Genomic DNA, 20,649 nt, shown 5'->3' with positions numbered 1-20,649 from the left:
TTTTTTTAAAGAAGTTTGAGTGCTCTAATAAAATAGAAATCTATTTTGGTCCCAATATATCTTTTTTTTTAACTGGGGGGCCAGTTAAGAACTAATCAATATATTTTACCAGCAAATGTTGAGTTTTTGCCAGTTCTTGTTATTCTATTTTATACCAAATATATAACATGTCCATCAGTCTCTTCATTTGTCTTGAAGGATAAATTAAGATTATACGACTGTAATAACAAAGTCAGATGATTTTTGTGAGGCACGATAAATGGCAACTGCAGTATATTTCCTGATTCACCAAAGTGAATTTGTTAGCTTTCTTATTTTTATTTCTTAAAGCAATAATGCCAGATGCTAACCTAGAGCTGAAATGGATTTTTTCAGGTATTTCAAAAATAGAAATGAAAAATTTTGTCCCTGTGTCTGGATTTCTCTTATTGTCCCTTATCTGAACCTCTCAAGGCCTCTCAGTGTGGGGTGTGCAGCATAGCACACTCAGACAGTTCTGCTCAGAGAAGGAAGTGGAGAGTTTTGGTTCCCATTTTGCACTTCTGGAACAGTTTAGGGAAGGAAGCACCTTTACACCTTTTATTGTTCGTGGTTGCTGACATCATATCCTTCCCTGACCAGTCTGTGCGTGTTTCCTGCCATTCTGTCAAGATTCTTCTGTGTTACTGGGAGGGATTTGTAGGAGAGGGAGGAAGGGAGAAAGCAAGAAAAAGGGAGGGAGGAAAGAGGGGGCAGGGAAGAGGAGGTGTGTGTCACTCAAGGGAACTTGTTTGTAAATGAGAGAGCAGAGTGGGGTGGGAGAATGATCTTTAGCATCTGTCCACGAGAAATTCTTCTCTACTTGGGTCTCAAACCACTTTGCCTTCATCTGTCTGCTTATGCCAAACTCAAAGTGAACAGAAGCCTGCCAGAATGAAGTTCCCCTTTTTAGTAAGCAGCCTGATTTTATTTTTCTTATATTTAGGTTGGCAAAAAATAAAAAAAAAAAGAATGCACAAGAGTATAACTCTATAGAGTGTAACTATGGTAGAGCATTTCTTCTCTTTTTTTAATTACTGATTGTTTATATGTAACTCTGTCATTTTCCAAGAATGCTGCTTTTATGTGGAAAGAAGTAGCGGCAAGGCTGCTGGAATTATTTTAAGCTTATGGTTGATTGTACATAATGAAAGTTCTCAACATAACTTGAAATTCTACATGTAGTTCAGCTATTATATTCTTTTCTTCATATACATACAAAGCAATTTTACAGATTACTAAAGTTCTCTAATCTCTTTTTCAGTCTCTCTAGGCCTCCTACAAATTAATACTTGAAACGGATTTACACTGTCATTTTAGCATAAAAAATCAAGTTAGAGATATAGGAATGCTAAGTTGACCTTCTTAACTCTGAATATTTACTAGGAGCCTTGAAATGTGATGACACATAACCAGTGTTTGAAGGGATGTGTTTCATGCTATATTTTACTTCATGAGAAGTTACTTTTTCTCATCATCACGGCATCGTATTTGACATAGGCACGTAGTAACATCAAATTTTGCATTTTTGAAATATTCAAATGGCAGCACTTCAAGAAATTACTTATTTTTCCAGAAAATACGAAAATAATTTAAGTTGAATGTGCTTCTTTCCACTTTGCATATTTCAGAAGGAAAATATATTCAATGGCCTTTTTTATCAACTTTGGTATATAAACTGTTATCTTCCTCCAACTTTGTTACCATTGTGTTTTAAGAATTAAAAACCATCCTAGCTCTGCTCTTTTTAAAAAAGTGTCTCTCCTTCAAAAAGTTGTGAAATACGGGGTGGTGCTAGAGAGGAACTCTTCTAAATAATGCTCATCAGGAATTCTGCCTTTCTGAGGAGATCTTTCTCCAGGGATGTTTTTCTCCTTCTTTGGTTATTTGTGTTTTGAAATCAGGATTGGTGCGAGGTTTTGTCTCCCCCCCCTTGTCACCACACTTTCATCCGTCCACCCTGACCTTCCACCTTAAAGTGAATAAGCGCTTGGGCTGACCTCGTCCTGTAAGCCAAGAGTGCCACAGGCAGGCCTCAGCTAAATGAAAGGAAAGGCAATTGTCCCATATGCATTTACTGTGGCTTCTTGGGTTGGCTTTTCTGTGCTAGAGGAAGCCTGTTTGTCCTTTTGGGGTCTTGCACATGCATGGGAAATACCATTCTAACGTGCTGCTTGCTCCTAAGGTAAGACTATAGGAAACACAGGAAAATTGCCCAGTTGAGTGATATTTAAGGCTGTTTCTAAAAATAGGTGGACAGTGTTTGGCAACAGTGACTGTATGATGCAATTGTGCTTTGTGAATTTTCATATTTTAATGTGAATTTAGTATATCTTATTATAGCTAATTTTTCATGTGTATTTGTCAAGTGTGAGTTATTTATGTAACTCTTTAAAACTGTTGAACTACTTCCAATATTTAAAAATATTACTGGAGTAGTAGTTTCTGATGAACACTGTGTGGTCATGATGTTACTCAATGTATATATTCTCAGAGGCAGAACTGAGCTGCAGTTTAATAGAAAAGCATTGGGCAAAGGAGAATGAATGGTCTTAGTATTTAAGCAGCACTTAACCCACCAGAACTAATTATATCATAATAGCTTTTGCAATTAGATAATCACAGAAAACTTTAAATTAAAAAAAATTTACTCAAGGTGATAAAGAATTTAGAAAGTAAGGAAATCAAAAGATCAGCCCAACTGTATAACATCTTTCCTGTTCCAATAACTTTGAATTGGAGCCAAACAATCTATTAAATAGCTGGGACATTGGTTTAGCTTTGCATAATACACGTGTGAATTTATCAGGTCCGTTGTCAGATACCAACTAAAAGCAACAGGGAAATTCTGAGCGATGTGTAAAGTAGTTGCATTCTCTGCCATCAGACAGGATAGAAGAATTGAAGCTGTTGGTGGCACATAAAAAAGAATTGTTGACTACTTTCTTGTTGATTTTCTGCAGTTTACTTTCATTACATTCAATATTTTCAGATATAATTTAAAACAAAGTGAAATATATACTTTTAATATTCTGGGCACTTTGGGTTTATCATGTTATTTATGATCATTTCTTTAATTTTAATTCATGGTCTACAGATCTCCAGTAACAGCAAACTTCTGTAATATTGTATCTTATTCCCCAGAGATATATGTCTTCTTAAAATATTTAAATTTAGAGGACTGATGGCTTCTTATAAAAAGTATAGTTATAAATGGAATAATACCCTAATTTTTGCACATTTCTTTTTTTTCTATGAATGATTATCTTTTTTGATTCTTGTATTCAAGATATAGCTTAAGGGCTTTCAAAAGAAAAAGAATATCTCACTACTGATAGCGGCTTGTTATGCAAGATTAAATACCCCATATTATTTTTACAGTGTTCTCAGAGCAGTGACTTTTGAAAAATAAGATGAAAGGATTTAGATTTAAATTAGTTGACATTTACATATATCAAATAGCACTTTCATAATAGTCCATCCTATTTGCATAACGAGGGACGTTATCACCTCTGCTGTCAAAACACGAGATTGTTTTCCCTTCAGAAATGAATTAGCTGCCCTACTTAGCATACACAGGTACATAAAGGTTCATTAACTCTCTGATTTAGGTAATTTTTCATAACATTAGGGTGAAAATAGTCACCTAATTTCATTAAAAAGTATTAAGAAACTCTTTGCAAAAGATACATTTACAGAATTGGGCTTTAACGCATAGTTTTCATCATTTAAATGACTTGTTAAATTACTTATGAGATTATTTTAATTATAAAAACAAACCATTTTTACTTTATATGCTCCTGCATGTGATATACCATATACCTTTAATAAACACTTATTTTTGTTCATTTTATTGGCTTTCTTCCATAGAGTTTATTTTCTTTTTTAAATTAGAATGTGATAGCTCTTATGAAACTGGCTTGCTGTTAAAGTGGTATTTAATTTTTCTTTTTGGTTCAGCAGGAACGAATGCAGGAATTTGGGAACTGAGCAGTACAAGTGCTGAAGAAGGAGATTTGTTTGGAGGAAACAGGAAAGAGAAAGAAAAGGAAGGAAAAAATACATAATTTCAGGAACGAGAGAGAGAAGAAAAACGGGGACTATGGGGAGAAAAAAGATTCAGATTACGAGGATTATGGATGAACGTAACAGACAGGTGAGTGGGTAAATTTTTTTGAGTCATTTCTTACTTTAGCTATTTATTGTATTTTCCTCAGACATGTTAATGGTTCTGAAAAATTTTGAACTTGTATAAACATCCATTAAGAGAAATTTTAGTGAATTAAATGTGGCTAGCTTAAGTGCTAGTAGTCTCTTAAATGTAGAGGAGAAAAATCACTTTATCTGTTAGAAATATAGTTTACACATTCCTATTCACTTTTTACTTCAACATGCATTTTAAAAGGGAGCTGTACTGAGTAACATGAATCGCTCAATAATTAAGAGTTAATAAGCATAACATTGCTACATTGCATGCATCATCAAACAAAGATATTCTCATATTCATGGGAACCAGGCCTTTTGTGGTCATCCATTTAAAAGTTTATAATATAGGGTAAATATTCTGTATAAAAGTGTCTTTCATTCTATTCACAGTAAGAGACTTGGAAATACATCCAAAATATTTAATGTTGTGCTGACAACAAAGAAAACACCCATACAAAATACTAGTAATTTAAGACATCGGCAAGAATGGTTAAGACATCAACCACATCATTTTGTTTAAACCCTGAATTTTATAAACATGGAGGCAGATGATGTTATAATATAATTTTTTTCTAATTCCAATGATGATATCTGAGTAATGCAACTCATCTATTACAAAGAACTTCTGCATCCAAATGCTGTATTCAGCTATAGACTTATGTATCAGGAATTGTGATTTGGCTCTATTTTTCTTCACACTTGGCGAGAGTGGGTTTACTTAGGCTTTGTAAGGATAGCTGGGTGATCTGTATGCATCCTAATGTTAAATATCAAATAATAATTCCTGAAAGAAATTATGATGTTGTCAATGCAATATCATTGCACGTGGTATTGGAATCTGCAAAACAGGCATTCCTTGACCATGGAAGCTCCAAAACAGCTTTGCCTGTTGCCCATTCACACTGGGGAACAATAAGAGGACAGCCTTGGAGAGAGCCCACAAGATTCTAATTTCCCAAAATAAAGATACTTTATCTCCCCTGTTGTCCCTTCCTATCTTCTTAGACCTGAGTGAGATTATTTATGCCTGAGTGAGATTATTTATACCTGAGTGAGATTATTATTTATTATTATTATTTATTAAAATCAGCATGCCTTTAAGAAGTAAAGAAACTTTTTAGATTTCCATATTTTATTCCTTTAAGTTATATTTCATGTACATGTGACTTGAACTCTTTTGGGCTAAAAATTAGCTACACAATGAATAATGCTAAGATTTATGATGGATTCCTTCAATATTTTCCTATGGGCCTAGCAAAAAAGCAATAATTCTGTCAATATGAAACCACAGTGTTTTTAAATGGGTTTATAGCTTGAAAGTGAAATTAAGACTGAAATATTAAACATCATGTACCATTGACTGTTAGGACCCTGTTATCTGGACTCCAGTCTATTTTAGGTACAGTCAAAATTTATATGAATTAGCACCTATACTTCTTCATTAATAATACCAGGTAATTTTTAGGTTCATGAAATTCATTATCTCTTCCTTTTGCTTGCAAAGAAAAAGAAAATTTTTGCAGCTTGAATTCATAAGTTTTTATTATGCTTTATAAAGGAATATAAAACTCAGAGAATTACAAGAATTTTAACATCATACTTCTGAGCTAATAATTAAACACCTTTTGTTAATTTAAATATAGTTGCATCTACAATTGCTATTACTCTCACCCATGTTAGAAGTCATAATAACTTTAGGAGAAGAAAACTTATTTAAATTCAGCTTGGTTTATCTTATTTTTCTTTAATCCCAAGGATGAATTCCTTGATTTCATTCTATAGAATTTTAGATCATTTATTCTTATCTCCAGTCTCAGTCCTCTTAAATGGAATTAGTAAAATTGAAACTGCCATGTGTAAATATATATTTCAGTGATTATTTTAAATGACTATTGGCAGTTTTAAACAGGCATCTTACTTACAAATGTTTATAATGCCTGCCTCTCACCTTTTACAGGAATGGCTATGAGAGCCATTTGGGAAAGACTCTAAGACTTGTAGGTCACTTCTAATAATCAACACAGCAAATCCGCAACAGCATGGCATATGAAGTGTGGCAATACCCTTAACCTGAGTTTCCTTTAAACTGTGTTCACATGTTGAAAGAAAAATGTTAGCTTCTTTGCCTTTTTGAAGCTTTCCCCACCATAGATTCTATAAAGTAACAGAACCTCACACAATGGCTCACTGTCATCTTTTCTTACAGGTAGTAAAAGACCCCATCTGCCTTTGCAGGTGTTTATTTGGCTATACAGAGAACAGGGTGTGCTTTTACCAGAATAAGAAATACTGACTTGAGTGTGAAGTGAAATATTACAAAGCTGATATGATAAGTTGTGTATCACTAAGAAAGCAAACTGTGGTGAATCAGATTGGCAAATTGCTCAAATCAAATTTCACCCTTATTTTATCTTTCATAATAGAGTAGAGAACAGCTAAATTTCAAAATCTCTGATTATATAGATAAAAGAGTTTTGGGGAAATGAAAATTAGTAGCTTTTATTTGTTAAAATTCCCCAGAGTTTTCAAGGTTAGGAAAACTACTTTTTTCTCAATTTCTACCCTGAACAAGATAGATTTCTTAAGCTAGTATGTAAAAATAACTGAAACCATGAATTTTCAGTGTCTTACAGAAATGTTCAGTTAACTTAATAAAAGTAGCTACTTGTACCAAGGTCTACATATTTATTACTCCACTTACTTCTTATTAATCTCATTTATTTTTTAAATCAACAAATATTACTAAGCTACAGTGTGTCTAACAGTAAGTATTCAGGGTGGATAAGAATCTCATCAGTTTATCATTTGCCACAGAGTCAGCAAGCTTTTTCTGTAAAGAGCCAGGTAAATATATTTTGGCCTTGTAAGCCAAGGCCAACTATTAACTATTCAGCTGTGTCCTTGTCTTGAAAGCAGTCATAGATGGTGTGTGAACAAATGGTATATCTATGTTTTAATGAAACTTTACTGACAAAAATGGGATAGCTGGATGTGGAATGTGGGCCAATATGTGGATCCATAGTGAGATGAAACAGACCTGAAATACTCAAACATATAACAAAAATTTCATTCATATGTGTTATGAATGAAACTATGGAGTGTTATGAAAAAATAACAGGAGGTGGGGGTCGGAGAAAGGGTCTCTGAGGAAATGGTAAAAGATCTCAAAGTTAGGCAGGTGACAACATTCCAGAAAGAACAGAATATGCAAAGATCCTTGAGATAGGAAGGATTTTGCTTAGGCGCCAAACAAGGCCTGTGGAGCTTCAGCCTGATATAGAGGAATTCAGAAAAGGAAGCAAGGAGATTAAACACTGGGCTGGGCATAGGTCATGAAAACTTTGAAGTCCAATAGTTAATACTAGGACATGGCCATGATTTGAACTCAAAGCTTTCAGACTTAAGAAGACAAAACAAAACACGCTTTTTCTCAATTTTGTCCTGCTGCATCCTATATAATGTAAAAGCTGAAAACATGGTGTCACGTCATTGCCTTTCCCTATTACATCATACTGCATCCGGTATAAAATAATGACAAAGACTATGATTTTTAGAGACCCACACACTTAGTTCTGGTTCTAGTTCTGCCACCTCCTAGCTGGATGAACCTCCAGCAAGTGAGTTAACCCCTTGGAGCCTTATCAGTTCCTTCATCGATAGAGTAGGGATTGAAAAATAGGACTATCCTCATGAGGTCATTGAGATAATTAAGTGAGAAGATGAATGGAAAACACCTAGTAGTATAATAAGCGCTCAATACATCTGCCTATTAGCTCTTCCTATTAAGACTTGTGCTCTTTGAACCATGCTCTACGGTAGTTACTATGAATATGGTTTCCACCACAACAACTCCTGTACTGGGTAGCACACTAAAGATTGCTCCCTGAACCTTCATTTCAAGAAGGTTTAACCGTAAAGGGGTATCTAAGAGACAGAAGGGAAAATGGATTAGAGCAGAGCAGGAACGTAAAAGAACCTTGGGAGCTAAGGTGGGGCGGGGATAGAGATGGTATCAGGACAACAGCTGGCAGAGAATGGCTCGTAACAGGAAGGAAAATCATACAGAATATTTGCAAGGCAGGACTTGTGACAAGGATGGGACCAGGTAGTTTCCTAAATTCTATGTTTGTGGACTTATTTTCAAATGCACATTACTATTATTTTTAACTACTTATTACCTTTTTTAGTACTTAAAACTTTCAGCTTATTCTAATACCAATTTCAGTCTCTACTTCTGCATTTTTTTTTACTACTTAAGTTCCTTTATCAATTAGGCAATAATCTTTTTCTCCTTCATCTGGTACTAGATTTTACTAAGCTCCTGAAACAGTCAGGTCTTTAAATGAGTTTTGTCCTTATATAACTCGCCTTACAAATAGAATTTAAGGAAGAAATATTTTAAAACCTGTTTATTTCTATGCTTGTATTTAAAATATTCAGCTTTCCTACTTTGAAAGGATAGGAGAGGTAAACCTGAATTTGTATGACTTGTTATAAAAAGATATTTAAATATTTGAATAATTTTAAGGGGAAAATCCTTGCCAAATTGCAGGACCAATTGGAGTAAGTTAAGGATAAAAGATTTTCAGACATCTTAAGTTCTTTACTTCCACCAGATCTAGCATGCTAACAGTTTTTGCCAGCAAACAAAACTTCATGTAATTATCAGTGCAATAACTGGAGCACAAATTAAAGAAAATTAGCAACATACTCCTGTTAATATATCAGGAGAATCCCCTTACGACTAAAGAGAATTCAAAATTCATAGCTGTTAAATTTTCTAACTTTTTTTTTTATGTTCCTATCAGTTTATGTGTCTTATAAATTATTTTAAATGCGTTTGGGGTGGGGGGAGGCACTGGATAAGCATGTTCAGTATACATGCAACCTCTGACAGTGTATACATGCTGATGTTTGTAAACTAAATTTGGTATTTTCTGAATGAAACTGAAAAATAAAGAGATGTTTTGATTGTCTCAAAGGACTCAAAAGTGAAAAAGCTAATTTCTGTTCTAAACTTGAGCGTTCCGACCTAATATAAAATTTGTTGAAATTGAGATGCATTCACTCTTTAAATGTGAAGGACTGGATAATCTAGAAATACAAATAAATTGCTTCAAGAAAATAGCTGTGATGAATTTTTAGCCATGAGTTAAAGGACAGAGAAATCCAATCAAACTATCTTCCTTTCCCATCCTCACAAACAGAACTTCCAAACTTGTCAGATGCTCATGCATATCAGCAAGTATATATTATTTGAGAGGAAATTATACTTTACTATAAGAGAGTTAACTGTGTCAATGAGGATATGAACTTTTGTTTCAAATCAAATAAATGAAAAGTTCAGTTGGTACAGAAGTATTGTTTTTTCATTTCTAACTTCAAAATAAAGCAGCAAATACCTTATAATGACGATGCTTATGCCTTCTTTTCCTCATTATCATTTTTTAGGAACTGACTGCCTCCCCTGAGGTTGTATAAAAATTTTTATTACTCTCATATAAATAAAATTAACGTGTATCATAGTAATATATTAGAACTTAGTACATCTCAGAATTGAATTACAGGGTACATTAGTGCGTACTCTGGCTATCTACTTAAAGGTTCCCCTTGCCTGTAAGTTAAATCGTTCTTTCATTAATCTTAAAATCACCAAAGGGAACAGTTTTTGTACAAAAGCATTGGAATTACTGGTTATTGAAAAGACTGAAAAAACCAGAGGGAAAAATGACATCGGGAGTACTTTTGTGAGTTTCACGATCAAAAAAAGGAGTAGCCAGAGTGTTCAGAGGTGTACTTAATAGCTCTGACATTAGACTATTCATTTCTATTCTATTCTGGCAATTTGAAACAATCCACGAATAGTGTTTCCTCTGTGTCCTTGATTCATAGTGATATGCACCACATACTTACTCTGTCCCATATGGTGTGGAACATTTTAAATTCTTGTCAGCTAGTTCTATTCCTTTACTGACAGCAATGTATTGCCTTAATTGCCATCAAACTCGTTCATTTTAGCTTTCCTCCGATAGGAAATACAAGAGGCGTCAACATTTTCACAAGGAAAAACACAACTATCTCCTCTCAAATTCTGTCACTTTAAGACAGAGCTGTTTTGCACTTGAAGACTTCAGATTTTGTTGTTGTTTCAGTTCTAATTTGTGTAGCTCATGTGATTTCCATTTAAAATTGCAATTTAGGAAAGTTCTGATGCTTGTATTGTCTCTCAATCATTTTATGTAGAAAGCTGACATTGAATGGCACTGACCCCCTCTGCGGATGCATGCACACATCATTCTGTTTGCTGCAAGTCACCTTTTGCTTTGCAAATGCACAAACTGTGTGACATTGTATTACTGAGAAACCAACACTAAAAATATTAGCATTAAAACAGACCACATAAACCAAGAGGTTTCTTCCAAACTGTAGATTAAAGAACATGTTGCTAATTGTTTCAAAAGCCATATCCTTTGCAGTCTAGACTTCCTTTAACATTGTAATTTATTCCTTTAAAATGAGCTCCTTCAAAAGTTATTATGGTGAAAATATTTTTAAAATTTACATCCCAAATTATTCTTACTGAAGACAGTTTGAAAACTTCCCCACCCCCACCCTAAGGAATAATGGCTTTGGTCAAAGAAATAAATGAATAGCATAATTAAATTGAAATAAATGAAATTCCAAAATAAGGAATATGTATTTGTTTTTCTTTCAAAATATGTTGAACCACCAACCATAATAAGAGAACTTCTCTAAATATTTGGAAATTTTAGTTTTAATTTTAAGTTGGAACAGTTTAACTTAAGAAATCACTACCATTTAAATAACATTTCAACAAATGCAACTGTTTGGAAACTACAAAGGAGACAGCCTCCTGCCGTCTGTCTTACAAGGATTGATTTGGAAGGCCCTCAGGGAGAAAATATTGGAGTTAGGAGGTAAAGCTGAAGCCATTGTGGAAAGGAAGAAGTTACACTCTTCCTGTTATGACAGGAAATGTAGACAAATGTGCTTCCTGAGCATTTGCTCAGCAGGGAATGAAGCCGTCTTTGACCTTTACCTTAGGTACATTTTGGCTTTGTTAAACTAGTAAACATGTTTTGCCCCCAAAATATTAATCTGGTTTATTTGATTCCTCTCAGATCCAAATTATATATTTTTCATGTATGAAGAATAGAGCAATAGAGGTCTTTATCTTATGAGGGCATCTGCAGGTTGGATTTAAAAATGTTAATCAGTTCTTTAACAAATCAATCACATCTGAACAGCATCTATCAAAATTTAAAATATTAAGTGATAGTCCTTGTTTATGTCCAAAATATTCTTAGGCTGAAAAATGGACCATAGTAAAATCTTTTTACTCCTGAGCAATTTAATAATTGTAAATCATATTTTTTCCTTTTTTTCATGTGGCCAGATCGCTCAGAAATCATCTATCACAAGTTTTGAATTTTATTTTTACACTGAGTTTGTCAATAAACTCAAGTTAATTAATATAGATTCAGTTATTTCATTGTGATCTCAAGCCCATTTATATTATTTTTCCTCAAAATAGTGCCCAGTGCACAGGATTTGAAGTTTCATTTTGGAATTTGGGGTGTTGACATAGGATGAGGGGTTGGTAGCGGTCCAAATTCCACACTCTAAGCTCCCTATTTTAATCCCTTTATCGTGTTCAGAATTTTAGGAACTGCTGCTGAAAAACCCTTTGGAAATCCTGCTGCATTGCAGTGAAACAGGCTCAATTTGCTTGAGGCTAACGAGGACAATAGTCCTCTTTGCAGCAGAACACACTGCTGTCTCATCCTCGCAAGTTATGCTGGAGGGTTACAGCACATGGTAGCAGTCTGCTTAAAAGAGTCCCTCACTGCTCTTTAAAGAGCCTTTCATTTACGATGGCAGGCCCCGTCATTGTATAAAGGGGCGCTTGTCTAGAACACAAGTCTGCAGTGGCATTACTTCCTCCCACCGAGAGTAATCATCAAGCCTAAAGCTCGCAAGCCTTTCTAATGACAGACTGAATTAAACAAAATAAAATTGAAGAGAAATACTTTAGAACAGTTGTACCATTACTTACTGTCAGGAATAAGCCAGGGAAAGAAAAAGAGCATTTAAGAGGGCATTTCCTTTTTTTTTTCAATTAGAGATTGTCGTTGCAGACTCCTGACTCCATCCCTAACCCTTTAAACACATAGGAGGACCTCCTGGTTCTGGACTAGAGAGGGCATTGTGCCCGTGAGCTGTCCATCTTGTCACTCTGTAGTCACTCTGTTTTCCTAACTGGGAGGAAGCTGAGAGATAGTCTAGACTGGGAGTGAGAAGAAAGGGATCAAAAATATTTTCATATGATGAGGTTTATAGTAATCATGACTAGGAGCAAAAAGGCTAAAACCTCAAATGAACTTTGAAAATAGAATTATCTGATGGTATTAGTTTTAAATATATTCTAATACAAAGCAACTACTATTAATGAGTTAAAGAAATAAATACAAAATTCTCCACTCAATGAACAGACGAATGCTCGATTAAGATAGGATGAGAAATATGCCAATTTTTTTAGAAAGTATCGGAGACCTATAAATAAGATTATGTTGCTTCCCACAGTGGTGCTCCTAAAGTCGCATGGAGCTAAGATTCAGTTTTTCTTATGAATGTGAGTAACTACTGTTTCCAGACATCTTTTTCCTTCATTTATTCAGATCTTTTTCCTGTGATATGCAGGGACTTCCACAGTTAATATGGCAGGAAAGTTCTTCTGAGGTGACTTTATGAATGAAACTGGATGGGGAGGTTCAGCGGAGGAGCCGCGGAGACTCATGATGAAATGCCCTTTCTGTTTGTTATACACTAGTCAAACTAATTTCCCTACCCTGTAAGAAATGATACAGAACTTATCCTCTGTTTTTAGAACTTGTTATTTACATTGCCTGTGTGTAAATCAGAGGTGAGGTCCACCTTTTTTATTCCGACTGCAAACAGACCTGTGTTTGCTACTGACCAAAATGCTTCTCATTTTGAGAAATTTAAACAAACATCCATAAATATAGAACTAGTTTGTGCCCACTAGTGCATGTATGTGGTTCTCATCCGCTTTAGTGGGAATGGCTTGAGGTCTGAGGGCAGAGCTGGCTGCAGGGTCCACACAAAAGGAGCTTTGACTTATTGTCCAAACCTAGAAACCAACTTCTCAATTTTAGTGTTGTTAGTGTTATTTTTTTACTTTAACCTAGAAAGCTATCCTTACATTAATTAATATCTTATGTACTATCCTGTGATACTCATCAGAATTGCTGACGACGATTCTTAGTGTAACCATACAAAGGACACTAGCTGCCCACTGCTCGATGAATGGTTAATGGTGACCGCTCGATGAATGGTTAATGGTGACCACGCTGTGCCGAACTTCAGCCCCTGAAATGCACAATTTTTTAAAAGATGGAGGACCATAAAGATTGAGGAGTTTTATGTGAAGAGGGTTCTCTTTCTAGTTTATCCAGGGACTAGTTCAGTAACCCTGGATAACACAATTTATGTCTCAGTTATTATCTGAGGAATGGGAATGATAAACTGCAACAAATAATAAGTTCAAAGACATATTGCCAAATGTAGTGAATAACATCATAAAGTCTATGAACTTCCTATAAAAAATCAACAAAGACAATATGCTATATAAAAACAGAATTATAAGAAATATTATATGCTCCAGTAACCCACAACACACATAAAATTTGACACAGTACAAATTTTCCATTCAATGTAAAAGCAAATGTAGTTTTAATGTAAATTAAAATGACAAAAAAAAAACCGAGAGAATTTTCCTTTCTCTGTGGCAAACTTCTTATGGACATAGTCAGGCAATGCAAAAAAAAAATATATATATATATTTTTAGCCATTCATTTTGGACTCCAAAAAATGCATAATTCTTCCATCCACATATCCATTCATTCCTTTAGCAAGTATTTAGATAAGTATTGTCCTGGGACTTCTGGTTGTAAGAACAGACACGAGATGTTCCCAGTTTTCAAGAAAAGCTTAAGGTCTAGTTGAGAGAGAAACTCTAACCTAGCTGTAAAAATGATAACACAAGTAGGTGGGTCCTAAGAAAACAGTCTTTTTCAGTAGATAGCAAGAAATTACTGGCCTGATGCAGCAGAGAAAAGATGCTACTTACTTCATATAGTGTTTCACAGTCAACCCAGTCCCTTAGTGAAATTCTCCTAACAACTCTGTAAGCTATCTGTTATTACCTCCATTTTACAGGTGAGGAAACTGGAATTCAGGTAAGTTAAACAATTTACTGAGGGCACAGAGCTCATAATTAGCAAACTCAAACTTGATTTTTCTATTCCCGTGTTTTATTCCTGTACCATACTGCCCCAGTAATGATGTATGTATACTTCTTCCTTAACATTTTAACAATGTGAATTTCCTATTTTACCAATCTGCACAATTATTTCCCTGCCCATTTTCAATACTGCCTAGTTTAACATTGTCTACTCAAGTTCATTATGATCTTTTGTGCCTCTTCTAACTAAAAAAGAAGGTGCCCACATTTTAGTTCTTAGAGTGTGGAAATTAGAAGTGCTAATGACACAATGTATTGATGCTATTGAGTAAAAATATGAGATGGTCTATAGAGTGAAGTGTCAGAAATAGTCTTGTTTTGAATAGTATTACCATTGCCTCCAATCCTCTCCTTGATCCAAGTCTATGCTACCAGGGCATAGAGTCTGAACATCAAAATTATAGAATAAATAATGTCTCTACTATACTTTCTGCTTAATTTAGGTTATATCGTCTGTAGTTCTTTGATATGCTGCTCTCCTTCACATGTTCAGGAACGAATAGCTTCCTATTTCATGAGACTAAGTCTGTTTTTGAACAGTTCTTATTTATTAGGTTTTCTTCGATCTTGGACCTCTTCATGATTTTTCAACAGTGCTTTCTAGTCCTGCTCTTTAGAATCACTCATCTGCCTCTTCCCGTGCTCACAGATGTTCACATCTCAGAAAGTATTTGGCATTTCATTTTTAACCATTTTCTTGGGGTTAAACATTTCAAATTCTCTCACTGATTTCTTAGGAAAAATTGTTCTCAGACCCTATTTCAATTTATTTGTAAACCGATAGATGCTCAGTTTTGTCAGTGTGTTCTCAGAAATGAACACAGTAGGAAAGACTAGTTAACTATGACTAACAAAATTAATACCCACTATGGAACACTATGACTTTAGATCCTCTCCCTAAAATTAATTACTGCATTAATTTTCCTTCAGCCTGAGCTTATGTCATTGTCTTTGAAAATATAAAGACAGACTTTGAAATTATGTCTGTTTCATCTTGTTGTTTGTGACCTAGTCTGTAGAGGGACTTGTGGATATAGAAACTCTACTATATATCAGGATATCACCCAGATTTATGTTATATGCAGACATAGTAAGTAAGCATATCTCTCCAGCTTCATCAAGCTCAAAGAAAAACTTTTGTCTAGGACAGGAAAGCTACAGAAAATGGAGGCTGTATACTAGAGACTTGCCTTTAAACTTAACGCTGATAACTCATTCATATTTAAGTCATCTAAATCTCTACTAGCTGGTCTCAAATCTGTGATATTGGAATGAGGATTTCATCTAATACTTTGCCAAATACATGTTCTTTAAAAACTCTGAACTCATTAGAAAGTTCAGTAAATTTTTGTTCAGTGAATGCAGACATCTCAAACTCTTGAGATCATCTCTCTATTTCTATTCTGTAATTGTGAAATAAAACTTTAATATTCAGACTTTTCCGTTCTTCATGATGAGTTACCCAGCAAGAAAGGAAAACCACTTTTCCCTGAGCCTTTGAAATATTTTTTTCTTGAAGCCTGGAGCATATGTACATAGACACTTCTCTCCTGCATTCTCTAGCTCTTTCCTTAGAGATTCCAAGATGGTTCAATTACCGTTTCTTAAGATTCCTGTCACTAACATGTTAAAATTTTGCTTAAAACATTTATATTTGAATTAATATGGATTCTATACACACATATTCATATGTGCATATTCATGTATATACACACCTATATGAGTCCTACATCTCTAATTTTTTAGGTTAAGTAGTAAAAACAAGCAGCTAAGAAAAAATACCTACATCTAGCAAAAAATTACACTGAGACTGAGACATTCAGACTTTAAAATAGAATATTTCCATTCCTTAATCCACTTGGTCAGCAAGTGTTACATTGAGTATCCACTGATCAAAGTCTGGTGTATCATTTTGGGGGAACGCAAAAGCCAACAAGAGAAGCAAATTCAGACAACCAGCTCTATATGTAAGTCTTGTGACAAAGGTTTGTAAAAAGTTCTGGGGATGACAATGAGGGAGGATTGAGTTTCTTCTGAAAGTGACAATGAAAGCTTCATAGAAGTTGGCATTTAAATTAAGCTTTGCAGAATGATGGGAGGCTGCCAGAGGCCAGATGGAAAGGGGGAGGGCATAATGCCACAGTCAGCTTTCACTGAACACAGATAAGAACTAACCAATATGGTAGACTTCATTTCATATTCATCTTGACTGGGTTAACATCTCTTATTTTTCTTACTCAGTCTAGAGAAAAAGTCCGAAAACAAAAAAATATACTCACCCAATGCTAAATAAAAGTACAGTTTCAGACCTTTACACATGACTGGATATATAATTATATTGGCCAAGCTATGTTTCTTTTTCAAATAAAGAAAATTCCTCTGAGCATTAAAAAATTAAGTGACTATTTTCTCTCTCCATGAATGAGGGAGATGTATATGTGATAGAAGCCTCAGCACCTCACACAACCATTTGACACGGAGAATGCTTAGTAAATACTGCTGAGCATAATAACTGGCATATAAAAAATGCTCAATAAAAATTGATTGAATTATTTTTATGTTTCTGTGAATAGATTTTCCTAATATCTATATAACCGAAATGTGTGGAACTGAATTGAATGAATGTACCTTTTCTCAATTTGAAGTTTCGATTTCTGATTAATACCTATTGAGTTCTAGAGTAATTGTCATCATAAGATAAGTCATGCCTGCCCTTATGTCAGAATTTAAAATTCAAGGTTACTATAAAAATACTGACACATCTTAATATAACATCATCATTACATGCTGGACTGTTTGAAGAGATAAAGAAAAAAACATAAACAGTATTTACAGAGTAATTTTGCCTTCCATGCATTTATAACATATTAAGTATTTTTAATTCTGAAAAGTAAATGTTGAATTATAGTGCTCACTTTAATAATACTGGCTCTAATCTGTTTTCAGTGTACCTTGACTGATGTAAACACTGGAAAAATGCATCTCTTTTCCTCAGACTGTAAAAACAGTTTTCCATCTCACCTAAAGCTCAAAATATGTTATTGTATCAGAAATATGGACTTGTCCCCATTACAAACTATTGTCAAGTTACAAAAAATGTAATCATTACAATACATTATTATATTTAAGTATAAAAGCTCTGAATTGCAATCGTTGTCACTGAGTGGCATATTTTAAACGAAGTGTAATATCCCAGGTCTCTTTAGAAAGCTTAATGCTTAAAAACAATTTTATCTAACTATGAACAATGAGAAAAAGCATTATAAAATACATTTTGAGTATGCTATGAAGAATATGAACATAATACAGAATTAAATTTAGAGCAATTAAGAGTAGATTTTGAAGATATTCTCTTAAATGCTTGAATATAGTCGTCATTTCAGTTTGCGGTTTTAATAAAAAGAATATATACTCTGACTTTCATGACAAGTATTATTAAATAAGTATGCATTATCCAGCAGCCTATTTGGTTACACAAAAGTTGAGTACCTAAAAGTAAATACAAATAGTGGCTTTAATGATATTTTTGTGCTGAAATATACTTTGATGGTGAGTGTTATAACGTGCTAAATTCTGAGGTTTGAGTACAACAGAAACCATACTGTATTGAGACATTCCACCTACAGTTTGTGGTCATGAAAGTCTGATTAAAAGTGGTTTTAGATATATGAAAGTATTTTGGGTCAGTGCCTTCTGTATTGAACCTACTCTGTAGTCAGTTTCACTAAATAAAATACCAATGTGCAGGTACATTTGCATAACTAAATTGCTTTGAAATATTAAAAGACATTTTGTATACATCTGTGTAATTAGTGACTATACTTCTTTGTCCATTCCAAAAGGATAGCCTTTACTTAGCTCTTCCTTAATACCAATTATAACTCACTTGAAACAGAAATAAAACAGAATAACAAAATTTCTAAAGCAGTATAATAATCACAGATTAAAATAAAAAGCATCTTTATTACAAGTCCTTTAGTAAGACAATCAATAAACGTAAAACAGGTGAGACATTGGCAATTATAACAAAGAACAGTTGTCGGAGTTGAAACATAGCAGTATAGCTGAGTAAATATTGACTAGCTCATATGAGCCAATAAAATACCTAAATGATATAATTCCAAAGACTGATTAGTGAGGATTCCATTCTTCAATTTTTTTGTTATTTTTTTAGCTTTTTTTTTTAAGATTTATTTATTTATTTATACAAGAACCAGGATACAGGCCAGAGGCTGGGGAGATGAGAGGATTCACCAGAGACAGAGCGGGAGCATAACAGGCACACTGATGAAATACACTGCTGAGGGGAGCAGTGGGTGTGACAGGAGAGGTCTGTGGCACCATGTGGGACTGTTGCCAGCAGGCCGGGATCGAACCAGCCCTGCAGAGGCTGCGGACAGCTTCACAGCACGACGCTCAACTGCCTGCGCGACCAGGGGAGGCCCCCATTCTTCAATTTTATCCTTCAATCAGGAGTACTAAGATTCCCGAATGCTTTAATCAGTATATTCTTCAAGCCAACAAGACAGATATATATATAGAAATTCTTCTTTTCTTGTAAGTCAAGTAAAAAAGGGATTAGAACTAATGTTTATTGAAATTTAAGCACTGTACTTGATAACTGTATATACGTATTTTATGCAGCAACCTTGTAGCAACCCTAAGTGTAGAAATTATCTCCATTTTTATAGATGAAAAACAAACTTGGAGAAAAATCACTCAAAATAATTAAATGAATTTCTCATTGCTAGTAAATTTGTTAGTTCAGCATTCAAATACAGGGACCTCTGAATCCAAACCCCACTTTCTTCTCTTTCTGCCATGCTGCCTTCAATGCAAATGTGATAAAACAATCTCATTATTATTAAGTAAAGGATACATTCCTTTAAAAATGTTATTTATGAGTCAGTAAGATAATTTTGTGGGAAAAGTGATCACATTTTATATAGCATATGCCAATTCACTATTTCTAAAAGGTTCATATTGTAATTTTCCCTATTTAGTTTTTATACTGCAGATCTTTATGGTATGCCAGTATGTGTCTCCTGTCCTAGGCTCTGGGGATATGGCAGTGAGGAAAGTCAAATTGACATATAAACTTCTGGAACATACATTGTAATAGAAGAGACAGACATTAAACAAATAATCACATGCAAAAATACACAAATCATAAAAATGTGAGAAGTGCTATTAAGGAAAAATAAAGGGTATTAGGTAAAACATTAACTGTTAACAGAAGTGTGGAGGAATGAGGAGGGAGGCCAGGTTTTGTATCTGCTAGTCTACAGCTCCTGTCGACACATCTTTTTTAAGTATGTGGAGTAGGAGGGTTCAAAGTTCACTCTTAGCTCTCTAGGTCAGGTGACTGAATTTACCATGACATGGGGAATTCAGGACTGGGAGCAGATTTAAAAGTGAGAATAATGAGTTTGAGCTCTGGGGGGGGTTGAGATTCCTAGGATGTTCAGATAGACAAGGACTAGAGGTACCCTTGGCTGTCTGGAGACAAATATAAAGATAAGGAGTGGGAATCTACATTTAGAAATTACACACAAATAGGTAGTAGGAAAATTCAGCTGGCCTTAGCAAGATGAGCTAGATTTGAAGGTGGGAAAAAATAAATAGACCCTATTGAAAATATAATAGCTAAATTAAGTTAGTTATCATTTCTCAAGAGTATATGCTTCAAAATCCAAGTTCCAGAGAATAAGTGCTCCTTAAAATAAGTATATAGCCAAAGAAACCTTATGTCAATGATAGGTTTGGGAAACAAGTTAAAGATTAAGAGGTTTCTCTGCCTTTGATGCCAGTGTGCCTCGTTTCCCAAATGCATTGGGCCATTTGACTTTTAAGGAGTATTTTATGGAAATGAAACTCTACAGAAGACCTCCTGAGAAACACTGGGCCATATAAATACTTACAATTAAGTATGCTCATGTTTTTTGGTGGACAGATGCAAGTTGAATCAAGGGAGGATTGAAATTGGAATAGTGAAGTCAATATTTCTATTAGGTAGGATTGGCCAGTAGGAAATACTCAATACCAGAACGGAGCTGTTGTAGACAGCTCATCAGGAAGA

At 34.4% G+C, this 20,649-nt stretch overlaps 1 protein-coding gene across 14 annotated transcripts in view; it reads left to right on the top strand.

The window, feature by feature from the left end:
- The window catches only part of MEF2C (myocyte enhancer factor 2C), a 150,202-nt gene that overhangs the window by 51,279 nt on the left and 78,274 nt on the right, over positions 1–20,649 (top strand). For 4 of the 14 annotated variants that reach the window (XM_037529264.2, XM_054688171.1, XM_037529261.2 and 1 more), the window contains exon 2: positions 3,979–4,174. In XM_037529264.2, the coding sequence (XP_037385161.1) occupies positions 4,121–4,174 (54 nt within the window). In that variant the 5' untranslated portion in view covers positions 3,979–4,120. Of the gene's footprint in view, positions 1–750; positions 931–1,810; positions 2,204–3,978; positions 4,175–20,649 lie in introns of those variants that run through there. The other 10 variants (XM_054688170.1, XM_037529260.2, XM_037529257.2 and 7 more) reach the window with 7 other exon arrangements.

Source organism: Talpa occidentalis, unplaced genomic scaffold (assembly GCF_014898055.3).
Source record: "Talpa occidentalis isolate TD23 unplaced genomic scaffold, MPIMG_talOcc4v2.1 talOcc4.6, whole genome shotgun sequence".
Taxonomy (NCBI): Eukaryota; Metazoa; Chordata; class Mammalia; order Eulipotyphla; family Talpidae; genus Talpa; species Talpa occidentalis.
This window is presented reverse-complemented; position numbering and strand designations above follow the sequence as displayed.